Below are 25409 nucleotides of genomic sequence, written 5' to 3' on the forward strand. Positions count from 1 at the left end.
AAAAAAATAAATAAATAATACCGTACACACAGAGGTATATCATATATATTACATATCATGTATTCGCCCTGCCTTCGCAATGAAGGAAAGACGGAAGAAAGGAATCGAGAATGTTACAGATTTACGCAGGGTATTGTAATATTACACTCTTATTCCGTGATTCGTAAGTGTACACAATCTCCGGGTGTACGCACTCGCAGGGAAATATAAGTTTATACTGTTTATTTGCCTTGGTTTTTTTTTTTTTGTTCTCTTTTCTCATCTCCTTTTCGATGCGAAAAATCGTCAAATGCGAACAATCGATGAACTGTCCGCAGTAATTTCGATTAAGTAACTATATAATATAATGTTCGTTATACGCGTTATCATATCATGGTGATTAACTTGGTCATCGGTTTTATCTTTGGTCGATATAATTTGGTAGAATATTGAATAAAGTTTAATATTAATGACAATAATAATAATAATATGAAGGGAAAAAAAAACGATGAAGTACGACGTGGATATGGAAAAAGACGATCACGTCGAGTGATGTCAGAGAATATATTGGTTTAATAATATTGTACGATGCGTTTCTAAAGCTTGTGTAACGAATATGATCGACCCTTTATTCGTCGTGGTAATAATGTATACTGTGGTAGGTATATGAGATTTGAAAACACGTCCGGTAATGAAAATTTATTTATCACTTTGACGCCTGGGCAAGTTGTCCGGCGTGATTTTGGTAACATGATGCAGGTCCGATGATTAGAGGGCAGGCAGTCTTTCGCGTGCAGAACGCGTTTTGATTGGGTCACAACATCTTGTTTAGATGATAGGTCGTACTGCCTGGCGGTGGCAGCAGGAATGGATTAACATAATTGTGACCGACGGGGCCGTGATGGATTTGTGAGAATGGCGTCTGCTGGTTCTGACTTTGACCCGAGGCACCGAGTCCACCGTTGAGAACCGGAGACCCGGTTTCGTGGAGCTTGCGCATGTGCTTTTTGAGGTCAAAGTTCCTGCAGAAACCCTTGCCGCATATCTTGCAGGAAAACGGCTTCTTGTCGTTGTGGGTGTGCATGTGAAATGTCAGGTTGTAAATCTGGTGAAAAGCCTTGTTGCAAATTGTGCACTTGTACGCCTTTTCGCCGCTGTGCGTTAGCTTGTGATTCTTGTAATTACCCTTCTGGTGGAAACCCTTGCCGCAAAATTCACATATGAACGGTTTATAATTGGCGTGAATTCTCGTGTGTGTGTTCAGGGTTGAACTCCTGTTAAACGCCTTTCCGCATGTCTGACATTTGTGCGGCTTTTCCGCAGTGTGGATTATCTTGTGCCTGCACAGAGTACTCGCTTGACGGAAACCCTTGCCGCATATCTTACAGACAAATGGTCTGGCTCCCGTGTGAACCGGCATGTGTCTCGTGAGGTTATAGTGAGCGTTGAACACCTTGCCGCACTCCGGACACGTGAACGTTTTCTGTTTAGTTCCTGAATTTACGTCACGTGGCGACGGCGAGGTCTTCTTTCTCATGACCTCCTCCGGGGACGAGGCTGACGACGGTATCCTCGACGATTCCGTAACCGACGGTGGTGGCGTTTGGCTCCTTATCGCCGACGGTGTTGAAGGCGTTGATCCGCCGGTCACTGACGGAGCTGGAAAGGCTCTGAGCAATGGACTCGGGTGGTAGTAAAGAAGAGGGTAGTGTTGGAGCAGATTTTGGTGCCTCAACGTCGGCACGTATTTCTTGAAGGCCGATTCTAGGTGCGCGGAATAAGAAAGTGACGGCAGACCCGCCGTCGGCAGGTGTTGGGGGTGAGACGGTTCAGACGTTGGCTTCTTGTCCGGTTCCATGATCTTTGCGATTGAAAATGTCAGGTTTCTTGGCGCTGGTGAGGTCGCCTGATCCGCCGGCAAACTCGTTGGATTCTCCGTCGCCATCGTTCCGCTCGCAAAAGGTTGCATCGCCAATCTGGAAAGCGAAAAACCCTGTTAAACACTTTTATATAGGTATCTGCGACGCGGTGCGAGGCACACAGTTTGCTTGTTCTGATTTTCGTCAAAGCGGGGAACCACTCGACCGGGCTTTCAGAGCTCGGAGCTCCACCCTCCGCGTTCCGACCATAAATAGAAAAAGTTACACTAGTACCGATGTTTTATTTTCTGCCCGATTCGTTCCGTCATATACGTGAGATTCCTTATCAATCATCGTGTTGAAACATTCGCGTGATCAATAGAGAGTTAGAATTAAAAGGACTGTATAGAGAAAGTCTCTCAATTCTCACGGTCAACGAATCAGATCATTCATTTCCTAACGAGTCGGACCCACATGATATGATTATGATCTGATGTCCAGTCTCGCAAATTGTTCATTACCGTTACAGTTCTTCTTGTTGCATTCGACCGGATTCAGGGCTGGTTAGCCACTGAGTGATATGTTGCTCTAATCTTTCGTAAGGCTTGATTGAGATTAAGTGAGCCCACCGAAAATCGGTCCTGGATCTCGACGGTCTGGGAACACGTCCTCCTTGAGTCATCGCAACAGTCGGAGGGTAAGATAGGTGTATGTGAAAGGGAAAGGAGAGACATCCCAGACTCTGAAGAGATCCGAGACCGCCCCTAGGTCTGAATGACTGAAGTTGGCCTCGCCACTTCTCGCTTGCTTCGCAAGTCCAAATATATAACGTCATTCGGAAGAGCAAACATTCCCGGGCTTTCTCCCGGTTTTGTGCGAGGTTCGCGAGTCAGTTTTATCCTTCTCACTTTATACTTCTCTTTTCATTTAACGCTGACCATTTTGCATTTCATTCAAAACCACGTCGACCTACTTTTCTAGTTTGCTCTTTGCAGAGCTTGAGGAAACAAACCTTGCAATGTTCGCGAAAACAACGGGGATAACGATCATACGAAATAGGATAATGAAAATGATCGTAGGTACTCCCTGTGTCCCGGTTCTATCAATCGTTGAAAATCCAGTCAGACGCGAATAAAAGAATGAGTGAAGACTTTTGGCCGCATGTCTAATTGCCGAAACAGTCCAGCCAGCCAGCGCAGTGATACGTACACCGTGTCGTGAGCATCGTTGTATACGCTCGCCTGGGCAGAGTTGAATGGTAATTAGAGCTAGATACGTGAGCATAACCGACAATACGCCGCTGTCCCGTGTCAGTCAATTGTATCTCTGCAACAAAATGGCCCCCCTTTACATCCGCCATGTTGGTTAGATTGAATTAAATTGGTGGGATTGGCTACAGCGGTTGTACGTGGTCCCGGATTGCTTGGTCGGCTTGTTAAATACTTTAACAATGTAACGCCTGGCCCCTCTTGTATATATATACCTTATACCAAAAGCCCCTCCGATAAAGGGCGGGAAAGAAAGCAGAAAAGTAGTGAAAGAAAAAAAACGAACGAACGAACGAGGGAGAAAGAACGATCTTATGCATGTATCTGGGACTTTTTCAACATGGGGACAGAGGCAAGCTTGCGCAGTGTTGCAAGCTTTTTCTACGGGGGTCCTGGATCGGGAATTCATTCCCTCCCTTCCCACTTCGCCGCTCTCCTCGCTTATACCACTGCCACATAATCACGTGCCTTTGTTGTTCCCATTCAGTTGACGGTTGCGTTTGTTCGCCACTTCTATGGCGAACATGCAGCCAACATGCGTGCGCCTACATTGACGCAGGATCTAGTCTTGGAAACTAGAAAAAGCGGCGTTCGCGGGATGCAACGCCGATGAATTCTGACCATGGTGTTCAAATTCGCCGCGTCACAAGCTCCTGGAAACGGGTAACTGTCCTCGCGTTCCTGGACATTCGATTTTTTAAATACTGACCGTCGGCGGCGGGAAATTTGAATCCTGATTTGATTTGTACGCATTGTTTGGTTGTTCCTGCTACTATTAGGCGGCATTTTACTGTCGCTCTAGGATGGGTGGCTGGGTATGGAACATATGTCAAGTGGTTCGCGCCTCCGCCACGAATCTCTACATGTATACACATACATACACCAACCGTCGCCCCCTATTTCAAGCAAGAGAAGCGGGCGAATTCAGAGCTTTATCAAGGGGGAAGCGAGCAGCCCTTTTTGTGAGGGACCGCGCTCATGATGCCCCGCGGGAATCACTGTCGACAGGCTAGTATATACGTCTACGTATACCTATGCACATACGTACCTACATCGCGCAGCAGCGGTGGTGCAGTCTGTATGGGACGATGAAATTAATTGACTGGAAACACGAATCCGGTTCCCGCCTCATAGCTCGGCTCGGCCACGTTTGACCATACAGAATAAATTGTAACATTATTATACTTGTAACCTGGCATAAAACGCGTATTTCCCATTTTTTTTTTTTTTTTTATTTACCGTTCATCGATGAAAAAGAATGTATTAAACGTTTCCGATCAAGCTGTCGCAATGTCGCTTATTTATATATTTTCTGAGCAATGTTTCACTTCATTGGTTAATGATTAAGAAACGTAACGGATTTTTTATTTTTATTTTGGATAGGGGAAATCGAAGGAGAAATGGGAAAAAATCGTTTTCAAAATCGTTTCTCTAATGTCGTCTCGCCGTGGTATTAAATTTATATTGTTATCGCCACCGTGAGTTTAAGTGCTAGATATGGAAATCATGGGTAACTAAAAGCGACGAGTTTACGGTCACCATGTCCTTCTAAGCAATGCTGCTTTAGGTTAATTAATATGCACACGGGGTCGTTGGTAGTAAACGTTATACGAATTGACAGCTTGTGGCCGCTAAAGCACTACAAGTAGTAAAAACAAGAATGCGGTTTACAAGAAAAACGACGATGGTAAAAAGTGTCAGCTTTTTCTTTTTACGTAGATTTTGAAGTTCAATTTCAAATTATTACAGGAATAGAAGTATGTTCTTTGCAATGAAGAAGCGGGGAACAATATGTTTACTTACTTTTTTTTTTTTTTAACCGATAGTCATTAAGGTCAAGTATGGAAATTTAAATGAAACTTTTTCACGTGTACCGTTACAACGATAGACTTTACTTTAGTGGGTGGGAAAAGATGATGAGTATTTACCCGTAACGTGATATACCTTCGTGCCTCTTGTCATCAACGAAATCCATCAAAAACCTGATCGAGCACTACGTTGTTACAGTAGAAGTGTACGAGAGTACCGTTTAAACTTTTCGTATACCATTAACGATGGTTCACGTTCAACCATCCAATCTTGATTCCTCGATTTCTGCATGCATGCAGGGAACAAGTGCCGGTGAGTAACTCAACACTTGAGGGTCTAAAAGAGGATCTAGAATTCTGGAGAACTTGAAATGGCTTTGCAAATTTACTTAGCTACTAATTACAAGTTGTTCTACTACTACTTTTACTGCCACTGTTACTCATCTTCGCTAATTATCTTTCCTACTTCAATGCCAAGCTCTCTTGATTCCTAATACATTTGTAAGATTTTTTTTTATCCATTTCACATCTCAATTAATCAACGATTTTGACAGTAAATTCTTCTTCCATTTTCGTCTTTTACAATTGCAGAAATGTCTGCAAAAAGTTCACCCTTTACAGCTTCAAAGTTTATTGAGAAAATATGACAATGAATTACTTGGCGCTGTTGTTAAACTTCTAAAGATTGAAAGTCTTAAAATGGATTCAGGAGATAACCGATTCGCTTATAATCCGTCAAATGAAAAATGAACAGAATCAGCTCACACTAATAGCAAGTTCTGAAGCTAGTTCGCGTGTTAAAAGCACATCAATTATTCTTTCAAGAGGAAGTGAACTGTGCGCGTTGTATCTATGACATCTTTCCACCGTGATTCTCGGTATTTTCTGGAGAATGATAAAAATTACTTTCATTTCAATTCATACCATGAAATGTTTGACTATTCATAAAAAACTGGAGGTTGATTAACTTACAATTATTTTATACAGAATCGTGACAAAATCCGGCTTGGTTCTAAACCAAATGGTGGCCAATTTGATGGCCAAATTCATACGCGTTGTAAGGTACGGTGGTAAAATGCTTTAAATATCGTAGGAATCACGAATTTGTATTGCCAGTGCTGACGTTTGCTGAACGGTTGACACATAATTAGCATCCTGGTTCAAAGAAGGTGCGATCTGAAGATGACAGGAGGCACAATAACTCCCGGCAGGCGCCCCAACAACTTGCCTGCTTACAGACACCCGACCACCAAAACTCTCCCAACAAATCTATCAACCCCTGCCCCAAGGCTCCTGAACAGCCACGGAATTGTCTCGCTAACTCGTAAACGGGTTTGAAATTCGCCCGCAGAAGTTTATTCGCGTTTTGTTTTTTTTTTAACCTGCTTCCTTTCTTCTTTTCTTTTTAATGGAACCAGCACGAAGTTTGGTAATTCTAGCCAAACCGATGCCCAACTTCTCCGAATTTCTATAATACTGGTAAAAGTTTTGACAAGTCCAAAAGACGGCCGAAAACGAAGCGATTGATGGATTAGGATTTATTTATTTTTTTTTGAAACGAAGAAAGGTATCGTGCTTCTGGGATTGGTGAAGTAGTATTAGGGCTTCAATTCACGGGGAAAAGGAGTTCTAGTTTGTTTGCTTGAAATGCTGAGTAACTGAGAGAGAAAGAGAGAGAGAGAGAGAGAGAAAAAGAGAAAGAGAGAGTGCAGGTCGATCAATTCTACAGGGCATCGAGTCGCCTCCTTTCTATAAACTTTGGGTAAAAGTGGTGAGCGGAAACAAGGCCGCGCGAGATGAAATTAGTTTAAGGAGTAATTTAAAGTTAATTGGACGCCAGTTTCTGAGAATAATTCCTTTCGCTGCTTCCTCTCTCGCTTATACTTCTTCTTGATCCCTTCTCTGAGAGCTGTTCGAGCCACGTCCTGATCGTCGTCACGTTATAGGTAGGTACTATATGAAAGAAGATTTTTGCAAATTTTTCGTACACGTCTCCACGAAACTAAATGTGTAAAAACTAATAATAGCCAATGGTACTCGGGTTATCACAATCATAGCAAAATTTGTACTCTCTTATTTGTGACAAATTTTTTAGACTTAAAGATCGAGTTCTAGCTTGTGGAAAAATCTCTTCTACCGCACACGAACCAACACAACCCTCCATATACAGCCGTCAGTGAGCACCAATTGAAATGGTACCTTCTATAACGGTGACAGAGATTTCCGCACGTTGATCGGGGATTCCCGGGGCGTTTCAGTCTGCGGGGGATCCACAGCTGCGAGGCCTTCCGTTTCGCCTATGGTTTCCTCTTCGCGATGGGGGAGAGAGAAGGGGCTCGTTATCAACAGGCATTCAAAGGACACGACTTTCGAACCCTGGCGACCATCCAGGATTTTGTATCACGAAATTATTTATTTAGTAGTAAGCGCTAATTTAGTTTTCCTCAAAAGAATATCGACTTCTCGCATATTCGTCTTTGCAAAAGTTGAAACTAACCGGCGCGCGGCGTCCCGTAACCTTGGATACAGTTTAAGTCGAGTTCTTCTTGATACAGTTTCTTGATGTTTAAAAAGTCTACAAACTGACACGTTATTCGGCGCCACTTATAACGTGCTTCACGTGAAGTATACATGTATGCACGTATGATTTTTATTCAAAAGGCCGCGGTGCTCGTTAGAGGTTAAATTCGAAACCGTTCGCACACGCCCAGCACGCCGCCTGCTGCAGCCTTCTGTCCTCAGCCAGTTCTTGTATAATAACCTCGTTTATACGCCGATGTGTGGATGTAGTCGTTTCTACAATGCGAAACGAAACGTGCCTCTGATGGTAACTCGACACCATCTAGCTACCGAAATAATAATAATGATAAACGTAATAATGGCGGGAAGGACAAAAAGTCAGCGAATCAGACAATCGACCTGGATTCTTTGCAGTTAGGCGCTCCGAGTCGTTTACAAATGCCAAAAAGAAAAGTCAAAGTACAAAAATGCCCTCGATTCAGAATTGTACAAATGGAAGGTAATTCGATCGATAATATTTACCGACATTTAAATTTCAGGTGAAAATATAGTCAATAACTGCGTGAAGAAGCTTATGGTTAATTTGTTTTTAGGAATTGCTCACACTGTCATAAAAATGCCGTGTGGACTTCTGTGGAATATTTTTTTGTATCAATCCAACACTATTTAATGACAATCTAATACTACTTATCGTCAATTTAACACTATCTGACGTTCAAGTTTTGAATTGACCACGAAAATTGTTCTATAGTTATAGGCCACACGGGCCACTTTTGGTCAATTTTAAGACCGTCGATGTTTTACAGTGTACTGTGAAAAGAGTGGTCAGAATATTGATGCGGTTTAATTTCCGGTATTGTTTTGACTGATTTGGTAGCTTTTTCTTATGCGAGCATGACAAAATATCAATTGTTCACCATAAACGTACTAGAGAAAATCTGTGCCTATAATAAGAAAGACTGGAAGCCGTAAAGCGAATCGAGCGAACAGTCTTTGGCATGATCTCAAGATCCCAGGTGATGTCTGGCCCCATTCCCATTTCCATTCCCCTTTCCATTTCCCTCACCATGGCCAGATACAAGCGGTACCAGCTGAGCAGCTGATCGGAAGTCGAATGACACGGCGTCGTAAAGACATGCCGACAATATGCGTGCGTGGAATAATAATATAATCGTGAATAAGAACCTCGAATAATTCATCTCGGTGAAACAAGCTGCACGGGGAGAAGCGATAAGTATAAGTGAGAGCTCTGGTAGCCACTCCGCCTCCGCGATTTAAACAATGGTCGGTTGTGTTCAAGAAGAGGCGCATCTTGAGGAGCTAGGGGCGCGTGCGCCGCCGGCAATGTTCCAGAATCGCCACTTCCGGTCTCATTCAAATATCGCCTTACCTTCTTGGTGTGCACCACCACCACCACCACCACCACTACCACCACCATGATCACTAGGACTCTGCAATATTCTATTCGTCTGATCGTCAAAGAAACGATCATGCATGGTATGAATTTGATACCACCGGATATGCCTGCCATGCCACCTACTTCCAGTAGCTCCTTTCTCCGTCTTGGTTCGGGGCGTCGTCCCCTTGGCTAATACCTCTCCTCATCCAGGTATAGAACAATCTCTTCGCCACTTCGCTTAATACACACTGTCGTATAGCTGCCAACGTCGTAACGTCCTTCGTTCTTATTGATGCACTCTGCATTATACGTGTAAGAGGATACCGGCAGACGGACGCGTGCCAGGCGTGCGTCTCGTTCTTCTCTTCTCTTGATGCCTGCAGCCAGCTTCGAAGGAGAGTTAGGGGTTGGTAGGTGAGACGACGTTTGCATTGTTGATGCAGTCGGATGGGATTTCAAAGTCTCGATCAATTATCGTATTTGTATTCGAAATATCTCGCATAACAAGTATTTCAACTTCTGAATGGTAGATTTCTTTGACGGTCAGAATAAATTTGCAAGTAATATTGTCGGTTTCAGGTTATACCTGGTGCCTCGAGAATCAGAGTTCACACCGTATGATGTCACATCCGTCATTTTAATATACAAATCCGAGTCCATGTTGCACATTAGTGTAAAACTTACATCACAAGTGGTGAGAAGTTTCTGCTAATTTTACATCACTTGACGAGGATTGTGATATGCCTGAAGTCGTACGGAGTCGAAGCTAGGAACCTGAAGATATCCCACTAGTTATTATCGACAAAACTGTAAAATATATCAAAACCAATTTATAAAATCGGATTAACAGACTATACGCTCGAAACCGATGATCCAAGTTGACGTCAAAGACAAGTTTCTGCGCGGGGTTGAAAGTTCTGGTACAGATAGTACATAGTGTCATCCTCGAAATTTTGCTTCCAAGGTGAAGCCAGCCGCGTGATCGAGAGAAATCGGGGGCATACGGTCGCGAGTGTATGAATTGGTTCTTTATCAGATATTGATGTGTGTACTCCATTTAGGGGCTGCGTGCAGTCTATTACCTCGGCGATCCGCATTGATAGGCACGTCAAATACGGCATCCGCACACATGGATTCGAATATAGACACGAGCAGCCTCGACATCACGTGTATTCATTGCACAACGTCCCACCACCACCACCCTCTGCCTAAACTCTCTCCTTTCGCCCTCACTCCACTCCCCGCCAAGAGCCAATAACAGCTACGAATGTTGATTGGCTGGCTGATAGCCGTAGTTGCACACGGTGATCGGGTGATGAATGCCTTCCAAGATTGGAATCAAGCGTTCCACGAGTACGGCCAAGGCACCGTCAACCGCCTGTAACTTCGGAGGAACCACGAGCTTGATAAGAATTTTCAGACATTGAAATGGGCGGTGAATCGATAATGGTCAGAATTCTTCTAAAGTACCAACGGACATTTGAAAAATTTAGAATTACACCACGAGACACTATAGTCCATACTTTTATCTGGCTTGTTTTTACCTAGTCACTACTTAACACGTATGAGGTAAGTGTACCAGTTGTACACACGTTTAGACCAAATTATCGACCCCTTTATTATCCAAAATTATAAATTTGCGGTACAAATTGTGAATTTCTCGATGACTAAATTCAATTGGTTGGAGGATTATACACTACAAATTCATTTGTTGGTAATTTTAGAACTAAGGATCAAAGAGATACAACCCAAAAAAGGCCAATAATTGGAACAGGGTCAATAACTGGTACACTTATCTTAATGCTAATGTCGACGGATTGCCGATCGGTTCCTCGGCAGTACAATATAATCTGCAGCCTAGATTCCACCCACCTACTGTACCCTCTCGGCGCCATAAGTACACCAATCGACAAAGGCGCTAAGGGCAAAGTGTCGGAAGTCTTGTTCGGCGGTTGCCAGCTGCCGCCCCCAGGGTTACCCTTACCCTACGGTACGTGGCTCTAGCCTGCTGATGCCATGCCATCTCTTAGCGCGACGGGTGCCTCGGACGGCTGAATACCCTTCGGGGTTTCTCTCGCGTCCCCGCCTTCATCACCGCCTCGATTCCAACCGGAGTAAGCACTGCTCGCGCTTTCGTTCCTCTTTATTCCAATCTCTATGTGTGCCAAACGAAGCCCAAAATACATTATACGTTGGGGCTTTCACCCAAAATTAAATCGTATCTCTACTACCTTGTTTAACCCGTGACGTAGAACTCAGGCAGGTTCATGTTATATGTTCGAAACATACTACTGACAAAACATAGTGTGATCCTCAGCAAATTCGCAATGGTCAATTTGATGGGATAATGGGGAGGGGGAGGGGTCACGTTTCTCGATATACCCATTTAATTCCCTCTGTTTTTTCCCGCCAAACCGTTGTGGTGATTGGTTAATACGCCAACGACAGACACGTGGCCGGAAGCCGGTGTTCGCTTGCAGCGGTTCCGGTCCTGTGGGATGAATAGCACATCTCGTCGTATCGTATTTGATCGCTGTTTAAAATTATGGTTGTGTATTACGTCCTCACCTTGTATGTGTGGTGGAGCTGGCTGCCCGAGCTATTGTCCCACATTTCATTATATCGTGTAGAACGGAGTATCATATGTCGCGAATAAGTGAACGACGATTGTTTTATCCGTGATAACATCTTTAGCCAGCAGCTTATAAGGAATCTCGAATCTGGAAGTAATGATCGTGCGCTCGACTTTAACGATCGTTACCGATTTGACAACTCTCTTATCGGTACGCAGTGATTACGGTTTGGAAATAGGGGAGGCGTGGCTGTTGAACTGCTATTTAAGACGGGAATTGAGCGGTGATTTCGAGGTTTATTTAGCGGGAAATGATGCCTTTCGAGTTAAACACGACGAGGGAGTGAAGACGTAGGGTGGGACGCACGGATATATTGGTTTTATTGTGTGAGAAGTCGGTAAAATTATAAACCCCTGGTAGTGATTGATGTGAATAAATGTTGTTTTTTTTTTATTTGGTAGCAAATTTTTCCACGCTGCTGCCGATCGGCATACACTACTTTTCCCTGATGTAATTTGTGAGCGACCGCATGACGTACAACGTTGAAGTGAAATTTTCACCACCACAGGCCTGACTTTCTGCATCTGCGCCTCCCCACAGTTTGATAATATGTTAAGGTTCACGGAGGAACTGGCGCAGTTCCGTTCCCTGCTCCAACTGTCTTCTTATCAGACCTCGAGCCCCGGGGGACAGGCTAATTTCTTTCGAGGCCCAACGTACGCTGGGCCCGCTTATCGGTGGCTATCGATCTTATTAAGTGAGCAATGCACATGCCACTCTTGGAGTTGGGGGTGGTGCTTACTGGTACAAGCTTCTCCGCTTCCTCGCGGTTCATACATATGCAGGCTGTTGTGGAGGCCAGCCGACAACCGGCCTGACCCTTACACCTGCCTCAGTGCTCATTGCTCACTCCTCACTGCACAACGCCGCTGCTTTTATACCGCTGTATGATGATGATATTCAATTTTCAAACTTCAGACAACTCCCATTGCAATACTGCTGCTGCTGCTGCTGGTGCTGCTTCTGCTGATGCAGGGTTTAATACAGAATATGCAAAACTCCCACGACATTTGCTTACCGATGTGCGGACTACTTCATGTTTATGAATTATCATTCCTCGGTGTCTCGTATATAATCAGAAACTGAATATTCAACCGTGTAGCCAGTGACTGAATTGTCTGTTCTGTTATATAAGCAGCACCTTGATCAGGTATATTGATACGCCGTTGAAGAAAATATCTGATGAGGAATTCTAATGCCATATGCACAAAATGAGTAAAACGCGAGGCACATGATGCGCAAGAAGAGATTCATGGATCAGATTCAACTATCGTCTACCTACAGAAATATAAAAGCTTAGAGGATTGATCCTTAACAAAGCAGTTTCGGGATTTGGAAACAGGCTTGAATATTTTGATAAGCTGTAATGAAAAAAAGTCATAGCAAGTGAGATAAAAAAAAAACAAACAAAACGAAACTTCCTTGTATCTCAAAATTGGTTGGTTTGATTTTTTTGAGGTTCCGAGTCCAAATCAGCGATAAAAGCCGCCTGAGAATAGATTTTAAGACAAAACCTAGGTATTTGGTTATGAGATCGAGTATTAATATCCATACGAAGGTTGCATGGGACTCGATCTATCCTGGGATTAAGCAAACATGTGATGCTTCTTTTGAAAAGCACTCAATTTAGTCGAAGAGCAGAGCACGAGAGGTGAGCATGGGGAGGAAAATGATGAGCAGTAGCGAGAGGCGGGCTATTCTATCTGATAGCCGAGCCTTGATTGATATCAGAGCTTTAGCTTGAGCTTTAGGGTAGCCGTCGGGGTGCCAAGTACTGGAAGGGGTTCATCCCGCTAGATGAGGGAGGAGGTTCTTGCTCGGGCCATCGAGCTAGAGGTTTTCCTGCGGGATTAACAGCGAGTGTATGGGTACCCACTGCGCGCCGTTTAGTATTACGGTACCAAAGTTTATAGGCAGTACCTACAGCATATATCTGTCCTCGGCGCACACCAGCTGAATACTGCTGCAGGTAGTGGTGGTACATGTTTAATTATAATCTAATATTTAAAAGGCAATTTCACGGCTTGTTTACCGTACCCCTAACCTTAGGTACGTCGCTCTATTCCCATACACCACCAACATAACCAGTACCTACTGTCGATACCCGCCGACGAGTTTTACCCACGATAGAATCCATACGCAATATTTCGACTTGTGTCTGGTCAATTACCGTCCATTTCTCATTACCCTCATTTTGCATTTTAAACGATGCCCATTTCCGGATACGAGAGTCGTGAACCATTACGCATGGTTCGGGTCTCTCGATAACGTGATCATTTTTATTAGTAGAACAACAATACGTGGAGAGGCATAAACGGGTGCAGGACCTACGATTTGATAAGCCTCTTAGCAGCACGTTGACAGATGGATTTAGCGAGGAATAAATAATAACGAGTTGACGCGTGGCCGGCTAGGGCCACGATGGAGAAGTTCGATATGTACAGAGCATGGTCGGGTTCTAAGTGGCATAAACATGCCATGTTATTTTTTTATTATATCAGGTAGATAGAGTCCAGGCCATTACGATTAATCTCTTCGTGTTGATTCATTCCACTTAATTTATACGTAAATTATACCCAAACGACTTGACTGCGTGTTGGGTCGAATCACACACACACACGCACTCGCGCAAACGGCATAATATTATACTCTAGTATCTACCTATATCTCTTTACCCGACGCGCGCTATGTATCATGCCACCATGTGTGTCTCTCTATAAAAGTGTGGCTAACGCATTATATGCGAGTGTGTAACGTAAGCACGGTCCACCTCCATGCTCGATGAATAACTATGAACTTCCTGTTTGATTCCAATTTACTTTCACCCCTGCAACTTGGCACCCACCTACCTGAGCCTTGCAGCACGTACCCTATCCAGACTGCTAACCTGATTCAACGATTAGGCGCCATTTCCTTATCGACACAATGTTCTTTCAATTTTCTTTCTTTCACTTACCTACCCACCCCGCTGCATCTCCTTGTCGAATTGTTGAAATTTCATTACACATTGCCGCACAGCATGGCGCATGCATCTCTTGGGTTTGAGCAGACCCAGTCATGATTATCGGATGTACTAAATCTCTGTAACATCAATTTCTCCATTAAATGTTGTGCCGGTTCGTCAATATCTGCTTTTATCTTCTCGGCTCATCGTTGGTTTACTTTGTAGAAAAGACGGCATCGAGATGGGTGGTTCTACAAAAAAATTTTCACGTCGACACGTGAAGTCAATGATGGTCATCGCCATTAGCAGATAAACTCACTGCGGTACGTATCATCTCTTCTGCCTACTTTTCTGCTTTGTATAATGTAGGTATAGGTGTAATCCGGATGGCTTTGATGTCATTGACGCCAACGGACGAGCTGTGAGATCTCCTTATCTGATTCACATCTCTCAGAGGTCCTTTGACGCCTCTGATGCCTCTGGTGTCCATTCTGCCACCGACCTGCTCTGTTTTCACCTACCAGTTTTGCATTCAGTTTACTTTACCACACATCGTCGTCCAGCTCCTGGCAAGGACGACGAAACCTGTCGCCCACCAAATCATGTCAAGTAGCCGCCATGGTTTTATGTATTATAAAGTGTGATGAAGAGTGCAGGACGACGCTTTTTAATCACACTTTGCAGTTTGCACTTAGGCCATGAAGCATGAAACGAAGATGAGAGGCTGATGTCAGATTTTTTTCAACGGTAGATTTACGCGTTCTTTTTTATCGATCCTTTTCTTCAACTTTTGTGTTTTTTCTACCTCGTTTCCGTATGTACACCTATATTTTTGTGAGCTCAACGACGTGTGGCGTGGCTGTAGTGTGAAGTATGTAATTAAGAAAATTAATTATCACATCACAATTAGTCATGCACGTGTAGTAAAAATGGAACTCGGTTGGTACAAGCCAAAAACTAAGTATCACACTGTGAGATCTTAGAAATGTCTACGAGATAACGCATCAGCTATTATACCGAGACAAGACGACAATGGAAATATTACTTCCGGCTGTCTAATATCCCGGTTTATACGCGAACATACTATTGCGATTAATGTATGTATGCGCATAGACAGGAAATTCCTCTACTGTTAATTTGGTTGATGAATCCTCAAATTCTATTAGGTATCTGGTATGGGTGACAGGTACTAATTGCTTGTCAGCTTTGCTTATTCTATATATCGATATACATATAACTTACAATATACCGGTTATATTTTTCAAATAATGTTTACAAACAGAAAATTGAGGCTTCTCTGACAATAATAAAATTAAAAAAAACAACATACCGCTGACGCTTGTATGAGTTTTACGATTTGTAACATTTTTTATTTCTTCCGCACGTCATCGAACCGCGAAATTCTTTTCCTTGCAACTTTCTCAACGTGAATTATGGCACGGTGTAAATCGTCACTTGGTAGTCACGTGAAGGTGCAGCCATTTGTCAAGTATGTAAACATGTATATGAATATATATATATATTATATGTATATGTATACATATACAGCTACCGTGTTGCACGCTAAGAAAAGAGCAATCGTTTAATAATACATCATAATCTTCGTAGCGTGACTAGCTAAACGAAAGCCAAGCCTGCAGCGTCACTTATACCAGGCCCTATGTTTATATCATTCATTCAGTTATTATTTTATGAATGGGTGCGGAGACTCCCGTTCCGAGATTGTAACAGCAGTTAAAAACTACCGTTCTTATCATCCGATAATCTCGAAAAATAACGAGATCCTATAACCATTTCACCCGGTAAGTTTAAAGTTTTTCCGATTCCCCGGATTTCCATAATATCCGTTCAGTAATTTTCAAAACAACGGCAAGACGAATGTCCGATTGCTAAAATCACGGCAAGCGGTGAACGAAACGCCAACTGGTGGTGGCGTCGTGCAATAAAATGACCGTTATTTTTCGGTGAACCGTGATTGGCTGCAACTTTGATCGGCTTTAATTCGAAAACCGTGCGAAAATGAGCTTTATTGGGTGAACCGATTTTTCGTTGTTCAAGAGGAATGGTACGCAGTGCCAACTTAACCTTATGCGAGTTTACGAAGTGTGAAAAATCATTTAAAATTCTCTAGATAAGCGAGCTACTGTATGCGAATAGAAATTATCGTTGTCGTGAATCTTCGGTGTCACATTATGCTGCGTGAATTATGACAGGGTAGATTAGTTTGCGCAACCCTTAAGTCCGGCCGACGGGACATACAGGTGCATTTTATCGACTGCCCGCCTAACCTAACCTAACTTGACCTAACTCGAACCAACTAACGTATCTCCCTGCACACTACAAATTACTCGAACCCGGCACCTCCGTCGGGCGTAATAATACCGGTAAATGCATTTTACGCATTTTATTACTCGGGCGTCTGTTTTATTTACCTTATATAGGTATACGTGTAAATGTATATTTTTACCCTGCACGCGTTACTGGGGAATAAAGATCACCGAGGGGACTTAAACGCCGCTCGTGCTACTCGACACTAAACGTAAAAAAAAAAAAAAAGAAAAATGAGCGAACCGATGCGTGGGACGTTCTCTTATAAAGCCAAGTAGACTCCAACAGTAGCAGGGAGTCAGGCATGGAATTCAATATTCAAGAATTGCACAAATTGGTTGTACTTTGACTGTGTTGGAAAAAAAAAATCAAATTTCTTCAATCTTGATTACGTTTTTTTTTTTTTTTCTTTCGCCTGATTAAATCGGTTGAAAAATCGACGCCAAAGCGTGTAAGTGAAAGTATACACGGGTATGATGTGTAAGAAACGGTGTTCCGGAACGTGTTTTTGATCGTATATGTATAAGTAACATCTGCTGTATAGCTCGTACGTCTCGAGTCGAGGGATTAATTCTCTGTTAACAGTAATTATTGTTTTTGTTGATGGCCCGCGGCGGCTGTATTTATCTATAAATGTGTATGAATGTAATATAAGCCCTTGAGTTTAACTGCAGCGCACGGGTTTGTTAATATTCTACCGACGACTAATTTCGGGCCTATCAATCCCCAGATAATTCGAATGGGACATATAAATACTTGAAGGTGTGACACTTTCGGTTTTAAGATCGAAGATAACAGCGTCACGCCGTCGCCTCACGGCTAACCGAGCTGCACGAAATTCTTTAGGCCTCGACGCCAGGGTGTGTCTCAAGTACCTGCGTAAATGTGTATCTTACATCTATGCACAATGTCGTCCTTTATACCGTATAATGTACAGGTATTTATAGACGAATATTCAAAACACGCCTGCCTGCTGAATTGTATGTTATACAATTTTTTTTTTTTGTTTTTTCATTTTTCATAAGCGATACTTTCGTTGACGATGATATCACGCTGAGAGGTTATTTATATTGCTGAATTAAAGCATGATAGAAAATTGTGCGAAATTGTTGAAGCAAAATATTACACGTTCGCATGAATTGCTGCAGCTTATATTTAATTTGTACTTTGCTTAACGAAAAAAAAAGAAAAATGACCTAATTAAGGTGCCAACGTGTCTGTACAGAGACTGGGAATAATTATACCGCAGATTACGCTATCGTCATTCAATCTGTCTAATTCTTATTTATTATATTTTTAGCATTCACGTATAGCTGCCGCACTTATCGCCAAGGCTGCAAAACGTTCACCCGTGTATAGATTTTAGAAAGAGATTTACGTTAACAGAGGACATAAATAGAATTCTAGAATGCGTAATTCAACCCTACTTTTTGTGGTCTTGAAACAAACAACGATATCCTTTATTTATTTTTATATTTTGAAATTTGATACTTTCAATTGAGAACCGTCTAATATCCGTAATCGCGAATAATTCTTCTACTTTGTATACGAAAAGACGTGTAATTTTGCATTGATCAAATATATTTATTACAACAATAGAGGGAAGAAAGCAAATGTTGAGCTAACGCACAAAAATATATACTGAAAATTCGCTCGCGTCCTCGCAATATGGATGAAAACCTGGGAGAAATTATCAGACTAGATTACAACCCTGTGTAAGGTGAAGAGGCGTGAGGTATAAGAGCAAGGTAGCCGCATGCAGAGGAGAAAATCGCGAGGGCAGGCACGCAAGGTAGGTATAATCAGAAATGAAATCGTCGTATTTTCAACGGTACAGCATATACGACAAGACAGTTTAGACAGGCAGGTCTCAACCACCTTTGACCTACACCTCTCACAATCAGCACCGTGTGTATAATCAGAGAGAAAAGGTGCCGCGTTGCGACGCCCTCACCTGATTTCGAACGAACCATTCGTACGTACGTACAACGGCTAATCTTAGTCTGCTATCTCCAGCCGAGAATTGCTAATGGTTAAAGACTGGCTGGGGAAACGCTAGACGATCACTTATATACTCAACGCGATTATTGCTCAGAGTTTATAAAGTCGAGGCCATAGAATCCCCGGAGTAAGGAATGGATCGGCGTCTCATAGGACAGAACCGACCCCACCTTACAAACATTTCACCATATACCAAAGGAATACTCAAGATTCTTCACCAACTTTTAACCAACTTAACCAGCTCACAATGCGTCGCGTGATAAACTCAAACGTCTAACTACACTTGCGTTTCGCAAATTCGAGGTGATCATGAGGATCGTTTTGCAAGGCGTTACATTGGGCACGAACCTAGAATGAGAGGTACTGATTGACTGTGGCATTTAAAATCTCCGATTCAGTTACGGTGACGGAAATATTTTGAACCAGTTTTTTGATCACAACAAACCAGATCTTCGCAAGTTGAAAGATTCAGAGATAAGTCGGGAGCGAAAAAAACTGAATGAGAGTGAAGGTGGAAGATTTATTGGCCGAGAGATTAACCTCTTCTTTTGCAACTTGTGTACCCTGAACTGCGTGCAGGAGGATCCATCGGGAATGAAGTGATCCTTGTGCGTTATACGTTACTATACGTATATAGGAATGAGAAGAAGGGAGAAAGGAAGCCAGCCGATGCGAATTTTCAATTTTTCTCCCACTAATCTCTCTCTCTCCCCTTCCGCTGCCCTTAGGATCGTTTTTCTTGATCAAATATTGGAACAGGATTTCTCGAACGGATATACCCTACTCCGACATTTCTCATACCTATACACGTTATGCCCTGATCGTTTCTGCGGTACATACAAAGAATAATCAAAGAAGACAGCCGTGCAGCTGAGCTAACCCCATGTATGCATTATCGAGCACTACTGTGCCATTAAATCTGGGCAGCGAATGTGTGCCTTTTATTTCACGTTTTCTTTACGGATATTACCCATGAAATATGACCATTCCGTCGTTTAAACTTCTCCAAATTCGTTATGCAGCTACAGAAATGAACAGGCATTTCTTGTGGTGTCAATTTTCGTGTTTCCTGATTTCCAATACCTTATACTCCTTACCTGACGCTCATCGTCAGTTATTCCATGTGTACCGTCCGAGTTACTATAATCCCTGTTGTATAAACGTAAGCATTTAAGTGGTATACCTACTACGTGACCTCGCCAGGCTCTGCAGTGTCGACGATTTCTCAGGCTATCTTAAGCCAAGAACTTTTCTGACCGTAACTTGGGACTCCCCCCCTCTTTAACTCTAGAACATTAGTGTCGCTGGGGAGCTTGTATTTACCACCAACACTGTAAAAATAAAAGATAACAAACATACGCCTCAGTAGATACCTATGCTAATTCGTATACCCTAATGCTAGCTTAACACTAGTTTCTGGCTAACTAATTTGACATTTCCTCAACTAGGCTTGACTCCATGGCGGCTGCTGCGTCAACGTCAAGGTGTATGACCATAGAAATTACACACCTTGATCCTTGTCCGCCTTAGGATGGCATGGAATAACCTCTTATCTCTAATGCGGTATTCTTGTATTCTCTTTCTTCAGAATTTGCGGTCTTGACGTTGATCCCCTTGGACTAAGGATATACTTTCTGGTCTAATAGAACGAACACAGAACACAGACGCACAAAAAAGTGACCACCGTACCAACTAGTGATGTAACGAATATTCGAATTCGCATTAATCGTGCCAATATTTTGCGAATGTGATTGTCACAAGTACATCATATTTTGCTCATAAAAATTGTGGAAATAATATCAAATACGAAAAAAAACATTGGTTTGATAATGAACTTTTATTATATAAGTTTGTTTTCACGTTTGAATCACATTCTAACCTCAAACTAAATTGTTTCTGCTATCAATTTGTCGTTAAACAATCAATCAAACTATCGGCTTAGTTCGGATCAGCTCGGCAATTTCCGGAATAAGATGCAAACGGCTCTAACGTGTGCACGTAACTTTCATGGTGTATATGTCAGTCAATCAATTATCAACTTTCAGCCGTAGAAAAATGGCGATAGATTTAAAAATGTATATTTGTATTCGTTACATCATTAGTACCCACATGGTTTTGAACATGCTCGACCCGAATCCGGTGTCAGAATTGCTCCATCACCCCCAGATTTTAAGGTATATGTATTAGGTATTCCACTCTAATTCATGCGCACGAAAAAAATCTTGCAATGTTCGAGGTCGACGCCCGAATGTTTTAGACAGGAGTAGGTATTCAAAATCTGGGGTTGATGAAACAATTCTGACAGTGGATTCGGATTCAGCATGTACAAAAAATTATAGGTATGGTGGTCTAGCCCGTCTCTTGTTTCACAAGTGTCGTAGTGATGATTGATTGATTCTTGTGTAAAATGGACGCGCACTTTATACATTCCTGTAACCCGCCAACGAGCAACTGTTTCGATGTGAGTTGCGGTGTTATACTATCCAATCCAATTTACTCCTGTCGTGGCAAAGCAGCGAGGGGAAATCCCTATTTCCAGTCACCCCAGTGCGTTGGGAATCATCCAATCCCGACACTGTTTACAAAACACTGATTGGTTCAGTTTCGATTTTCCCTGAAAAAGATTGAAAAAAAAGAGAGGAAAGAGAAAAAGAGAAATGCAAGGAAAAGAAAAAGAAAAAATAATGAGAACGTTCCTGATATCAATTATAATGCAATGAAATCGTTCATTCATTTACTTGTATCCAAAAAATATGTACAGAGTCGTTTCATTTTCTGCTGACAATGAATATGCGAAAAATTTAACTCTGACAGTGTGTTTACTCGCCATCCGTTAGGTGGCAAAATTTCTCTCTCGAGAGAGAGAGAACAGGATGATATGGTCATGTATTCAGGATTTCAACAATAATTCATTAATCAGTTATTTGTGTAAACTTTTGTGAAAGTATATATTTCATAAATTTTTCTTACAAAATCGATTGATTAAAACATTTAACGGTATTTTATTTCCACAGTGGAAAAATAAATTGCAAATCCGATGGTAAACTTGCAAATATTTCTGCAAGTAAATGAATTAATAAATATTTACAATTTTGCGTATAATACCGAAATAATTGAGTCGCTAACACATTGATAATTATCGCCACGTGGTATCGTATAAATATTACTAGATGGATCGGTATATATTACACATATAGAGCATACAACTGTACGTATAATATTGCAAGGGTATAATATAAGGCACTGCAGTATAATGAATAACGTAGTAGCTGGTTATACACACGGAGTGTTTTGTGTCGTTAAAATAATAAAATTAGCGAACAATTAGTACTCGTTTTTCGGTTATAAGCATTGTTTTATATAAACAGGCCTATTGACCCTACTGGGGTAGGTTATCCGGTATTATTTTCAAGTCTTTAAGTGGCCCGACTGCAGCCTTCCCTAACCCTGCCCGTGCAGCATGGAATGGATATTGAGAGGCTGATGTATAGTACCTATACATATTATATACAAAATCTACGCACACGTTAAATTAACCAACGTCTATGTACCCGGCCTCCGATCGCTTAAATACGAGTGCCAATGTACGATTCTCGCACACAGTCATGCAGTATATCAATAAATAGAGGGGTCTCGCCTCCGATAGACGGTAGTTAGGTATACGTTTTTCTTTTGTTTTCTCGAGCAGCGCCGCGGCGCGATCTGCCGGCTATACACCGCATCATCATCTATGTACATCAGCAGCTAATTCTCTCGTGGGGATATTTCAACTGAAAATTTCGAACCAACTTCCGTATCCCTTACTCTGCTATGCACACTTCTCGAAGACTTTTTTACCCGGACACTCATACACGTATAGCTGGATATAATAATTATTCATTAGCCCCAACTTTGATCGACCTTAATCTCGTTTGCTCAACAAATTGATACTCTTATCTGATCATATGCAGAGGGTATAATAACCCCCCCCCCCCCCCCTCATATCTTTTAATTACTCAGATAATCGCTGTCGGACAACTTCGGGTCTCAGCACATTAGATACGGGTTATTAAATGAAATATGAATGTTGTATGAAAAAAATGTCTTCGGTTCCGCTGCATAATCGAATCGAGCGACGGTTGTTTGGCTCCGTTCAAACTCCGACGGCCGGTGATTGCCGGTTTTTTTTTTCTTGTTTGTTTTTATTTTTCTACCATTTTTTCACCTGATCTTACAGCACGAACTATCCTGAATAGTGTAATTTTAAGCCCAGGTGTTCGGTTTTACAGACTTTGTTTACTTACAAATTGATCAAGCGCGACGTCATCGCCAACTACAAATTCTTCCACCACGCGACCGTCGCTCGGAGAACTTTATTTGATCGAGATAATTTCACTTCTGAACACAGTTCGATGATCAAAGTGATCGTATCAAATCCAGAACGCGATATATTTTGGGGTTGCCGAAATTTGGTTTTGCTTTAAAAAAATTAATTTAAGAATTGAGGAGTGACTTGATTATACAGTATGAATGTTCGTATTCCAAACTAGTAGACCAAACAACATAGAATAATGGATATTGGAAATTGTTCGAACTTCAACGATCACGATCCGACAAAATTCATCCAACGATTGAACCGATCGATTATCAGACTCTGATTCTAACCGATATTTAATACGATTACACGCCAATTACCAGAGTGCACTGTAGACCATTTTAACGTCATAACCCGTAGGCTCTTGAATGTTGCGATCAATGGAGTGAAAACGAAAATCTGTTGTCCAGTTTTCAGGATCGATTTATAATCATTCTATTGTGGAAAGGTGATCTTCGTTCGTTTCTTTCATACTCTTGTTTCACCTAACTACACGTATACCTACCTGTTGTGTGAATGCTGGTAGCCGTAATATCACATATCAATGTAACCATGCGAATCTCGTTCAAATTTTCGCGGACGTGTTTTAATCCGTTTGAATAATGGAATTCTGACAAGTTGTTGGATTAAAAACGTATAAAATAGGTGTGGCGTTCGAAGGTTATCTCCGGTTTATGCGCGGACGGGCGTCGACAGCCCTTCTCGCCTTTATCAAAGCAGCCATAGCCGCGGAAGCCACCCCACCTAAAATCCTCGGTAAATCTCGGTGAATAATCCACTTAAACAATCCAGCTAATTGCGCTATAAGCTCGTAAAAATCAGCGGCAAGCCCCGATGTAATCGGTATTATTAATTATTCCTTATTCCGAGTTCGCGTACGTTGATGTTCATAAACTTTCTTTTGTTCTTGATATAAGAGACTTTATACATAGAGCACCTCATCAAGGATAAAGTACCTAAATATTCAATTTATATCGCAGTTATTATCGATTAAATTAGACCGCCTTTTTAATTATCAAAAGTGTTATTGTGCCCAGAATTGATCCGTCAGTCACTTCGCAATCTGTAGGTATACATAAATAATTCGTTTGAGTTCACCTACAGCGGATTCATTTCCAAATTTACAAGGCAGTTTGATTTCATCCTTAATCGCTGCGCTGCGGTCTGAACTGAATTGCAGCGATAACGATCAACAATTTGCGTAATTAATACTCATGGGCTTCTCAAGAAGAGCTGCTTAATCACCTCGCATAGGTTCTCCTGTTGCGGAATGATTAATTGATGCTCGGAATAGTTGGCATGTCCATTTCACTTGAATTATCTCACTTCCTGTTTCTAACAACGCAGCTATAATATAAGGTTCTCGGCGAGTACGAGACCGCGCATTAGAACAATGAAACGGAATTTTGATAATTGAATATATATTTTTTTTCCTCTACTTTTATAACCGTTTTTTGGTTTGTATAAGCATATAATGACTTACTTACTTCAATATTCAGTGTTGTTAGATCGTTTGCACGAATTCGCTTGCTCTCTCTTGCTTTTTTCGTGCGATGATTTCTGAATTCAATTATGTTCCGATGTTGTACCTTATTTAGTAGATACGCACAATTTTAATTTCACAACACTTTAAATACGCGTGTTATTATTATATCATTGTTGTTATTATTATTATTATTATTATTATTATTATTACCATCCACGGTACGATATATCATCGACAAAACAAACAATATTATGTACGTATTTTAAATATACTATATTGTATGTTGTACGTACAAAATTATGATTACACACTGACACGGTATTTTAGATTCGTGAAATCGATACACCTGTAATGTATGCATGTTAAAAATCGTTGTCTTCGACATCGAAAATCCCAACCGAATAACTTTTCAACCGCAATGGTGGTCGTCTCTCAATTCTGCGCTAGCCAGACACAGATTAAAAAAGTAGTGAAAAAAATCAATAGACATAAATGAAGAAAAAAAAAAATATATATATATATAATAATAAAATTTAACTTATTAAATAAATCGAGAACACAAAAAGGTTCGTTTTAAAGTACGATTTTGTTCTCAGAATACGACGCAGTCGCGACCCGCCGCGTGTACAACCCGCGTCGTCGGTTGTGCGTAACTTGTGCCCGTCGAGCTGGTATTATAATGTTTTTAGACCGAGAAAAGAAGTGGCTGGCCTGGCCGTGTGACGTAGGTACCCGAAGCTCCCGAGGTTCACGCGCCACGAGCAACACGACCGGCATCTCCAAGCGATCGTCTGGGGGCGTGGCCATGGGCGTGGCCAAACTTAACCCCG

At 41.8% G+C, this 25409-nt stretch overlaps 2 protein-coding genes across 4 annotated transcripts in view; one reads left to right on the plus strand and one right to left on the minus strand.

The window, feature by feature from the left end:
* LOC124219543 (uncharacterized) overlaps positions 1–25409 on the plus strand; it is a 72288-nt gene that overhangs the window by 32819 nt on the left and 14060 nt on the right. The window contains exon 2 of one of the 2 annotated variants that reach the window (XM_046627249.2): positions 14636–14733. The exons of the other annotated variant lie outside the window; for it this stretch is intronic. The gene's annotated coding sequence lies outside the window, so the exon portion shown is untranslated. The remainder of the gene's footprint in view (positions 1–14635; positions 14734–25409) is intronic. 2 annotated transcript variants of the gene reach the window in all.
* LOC124219541 (fez family zinc finger protein erm) lies at positions 208–25062 on the minus strand. 2 transcript variants are annotated; one of them, XM_046627247.2, is made up of 2 exons: positions 24581–25062; positions 208–1955 (listed from the first exon to the last, which is right to left on the minus strand). In XM_046627247.2, exon 2 carries the CDS (start codon positions 1946–1948, stop codon positions 794–796), a length of 1155 nt encoding a protein of 384 aa, XP_046483203.1. In that variant the 5' UTR covers positions 1949–1955; positions 24581–25062; the 3' UTR covers positions 208–793. The 2 variants fall into 2 exon arrangements, with proteins under 2 accessions (XP_046483203.1, XP_046483204.1); XM_046627248.2 differs by lacking the exon at positions 24581–25062 and adding an exon at positions 20249–20344.

Source organism: Neodiprion pinetum, chromosome 5, assembly GCF_021155775.2.
Source record: "Neodiprion pinetum isolate iyNeoPine1 chromosome 5, iyNeoPine1.2, whole genome shotgun sequence".
In the NCBI taxonomy this organism is placed as follows: Eukaryota; Metazoa; Arthropoda; class Insecta; order Hymenoptera; family Diprionidae; genus Neodiprion; species Neodiprion pinetum.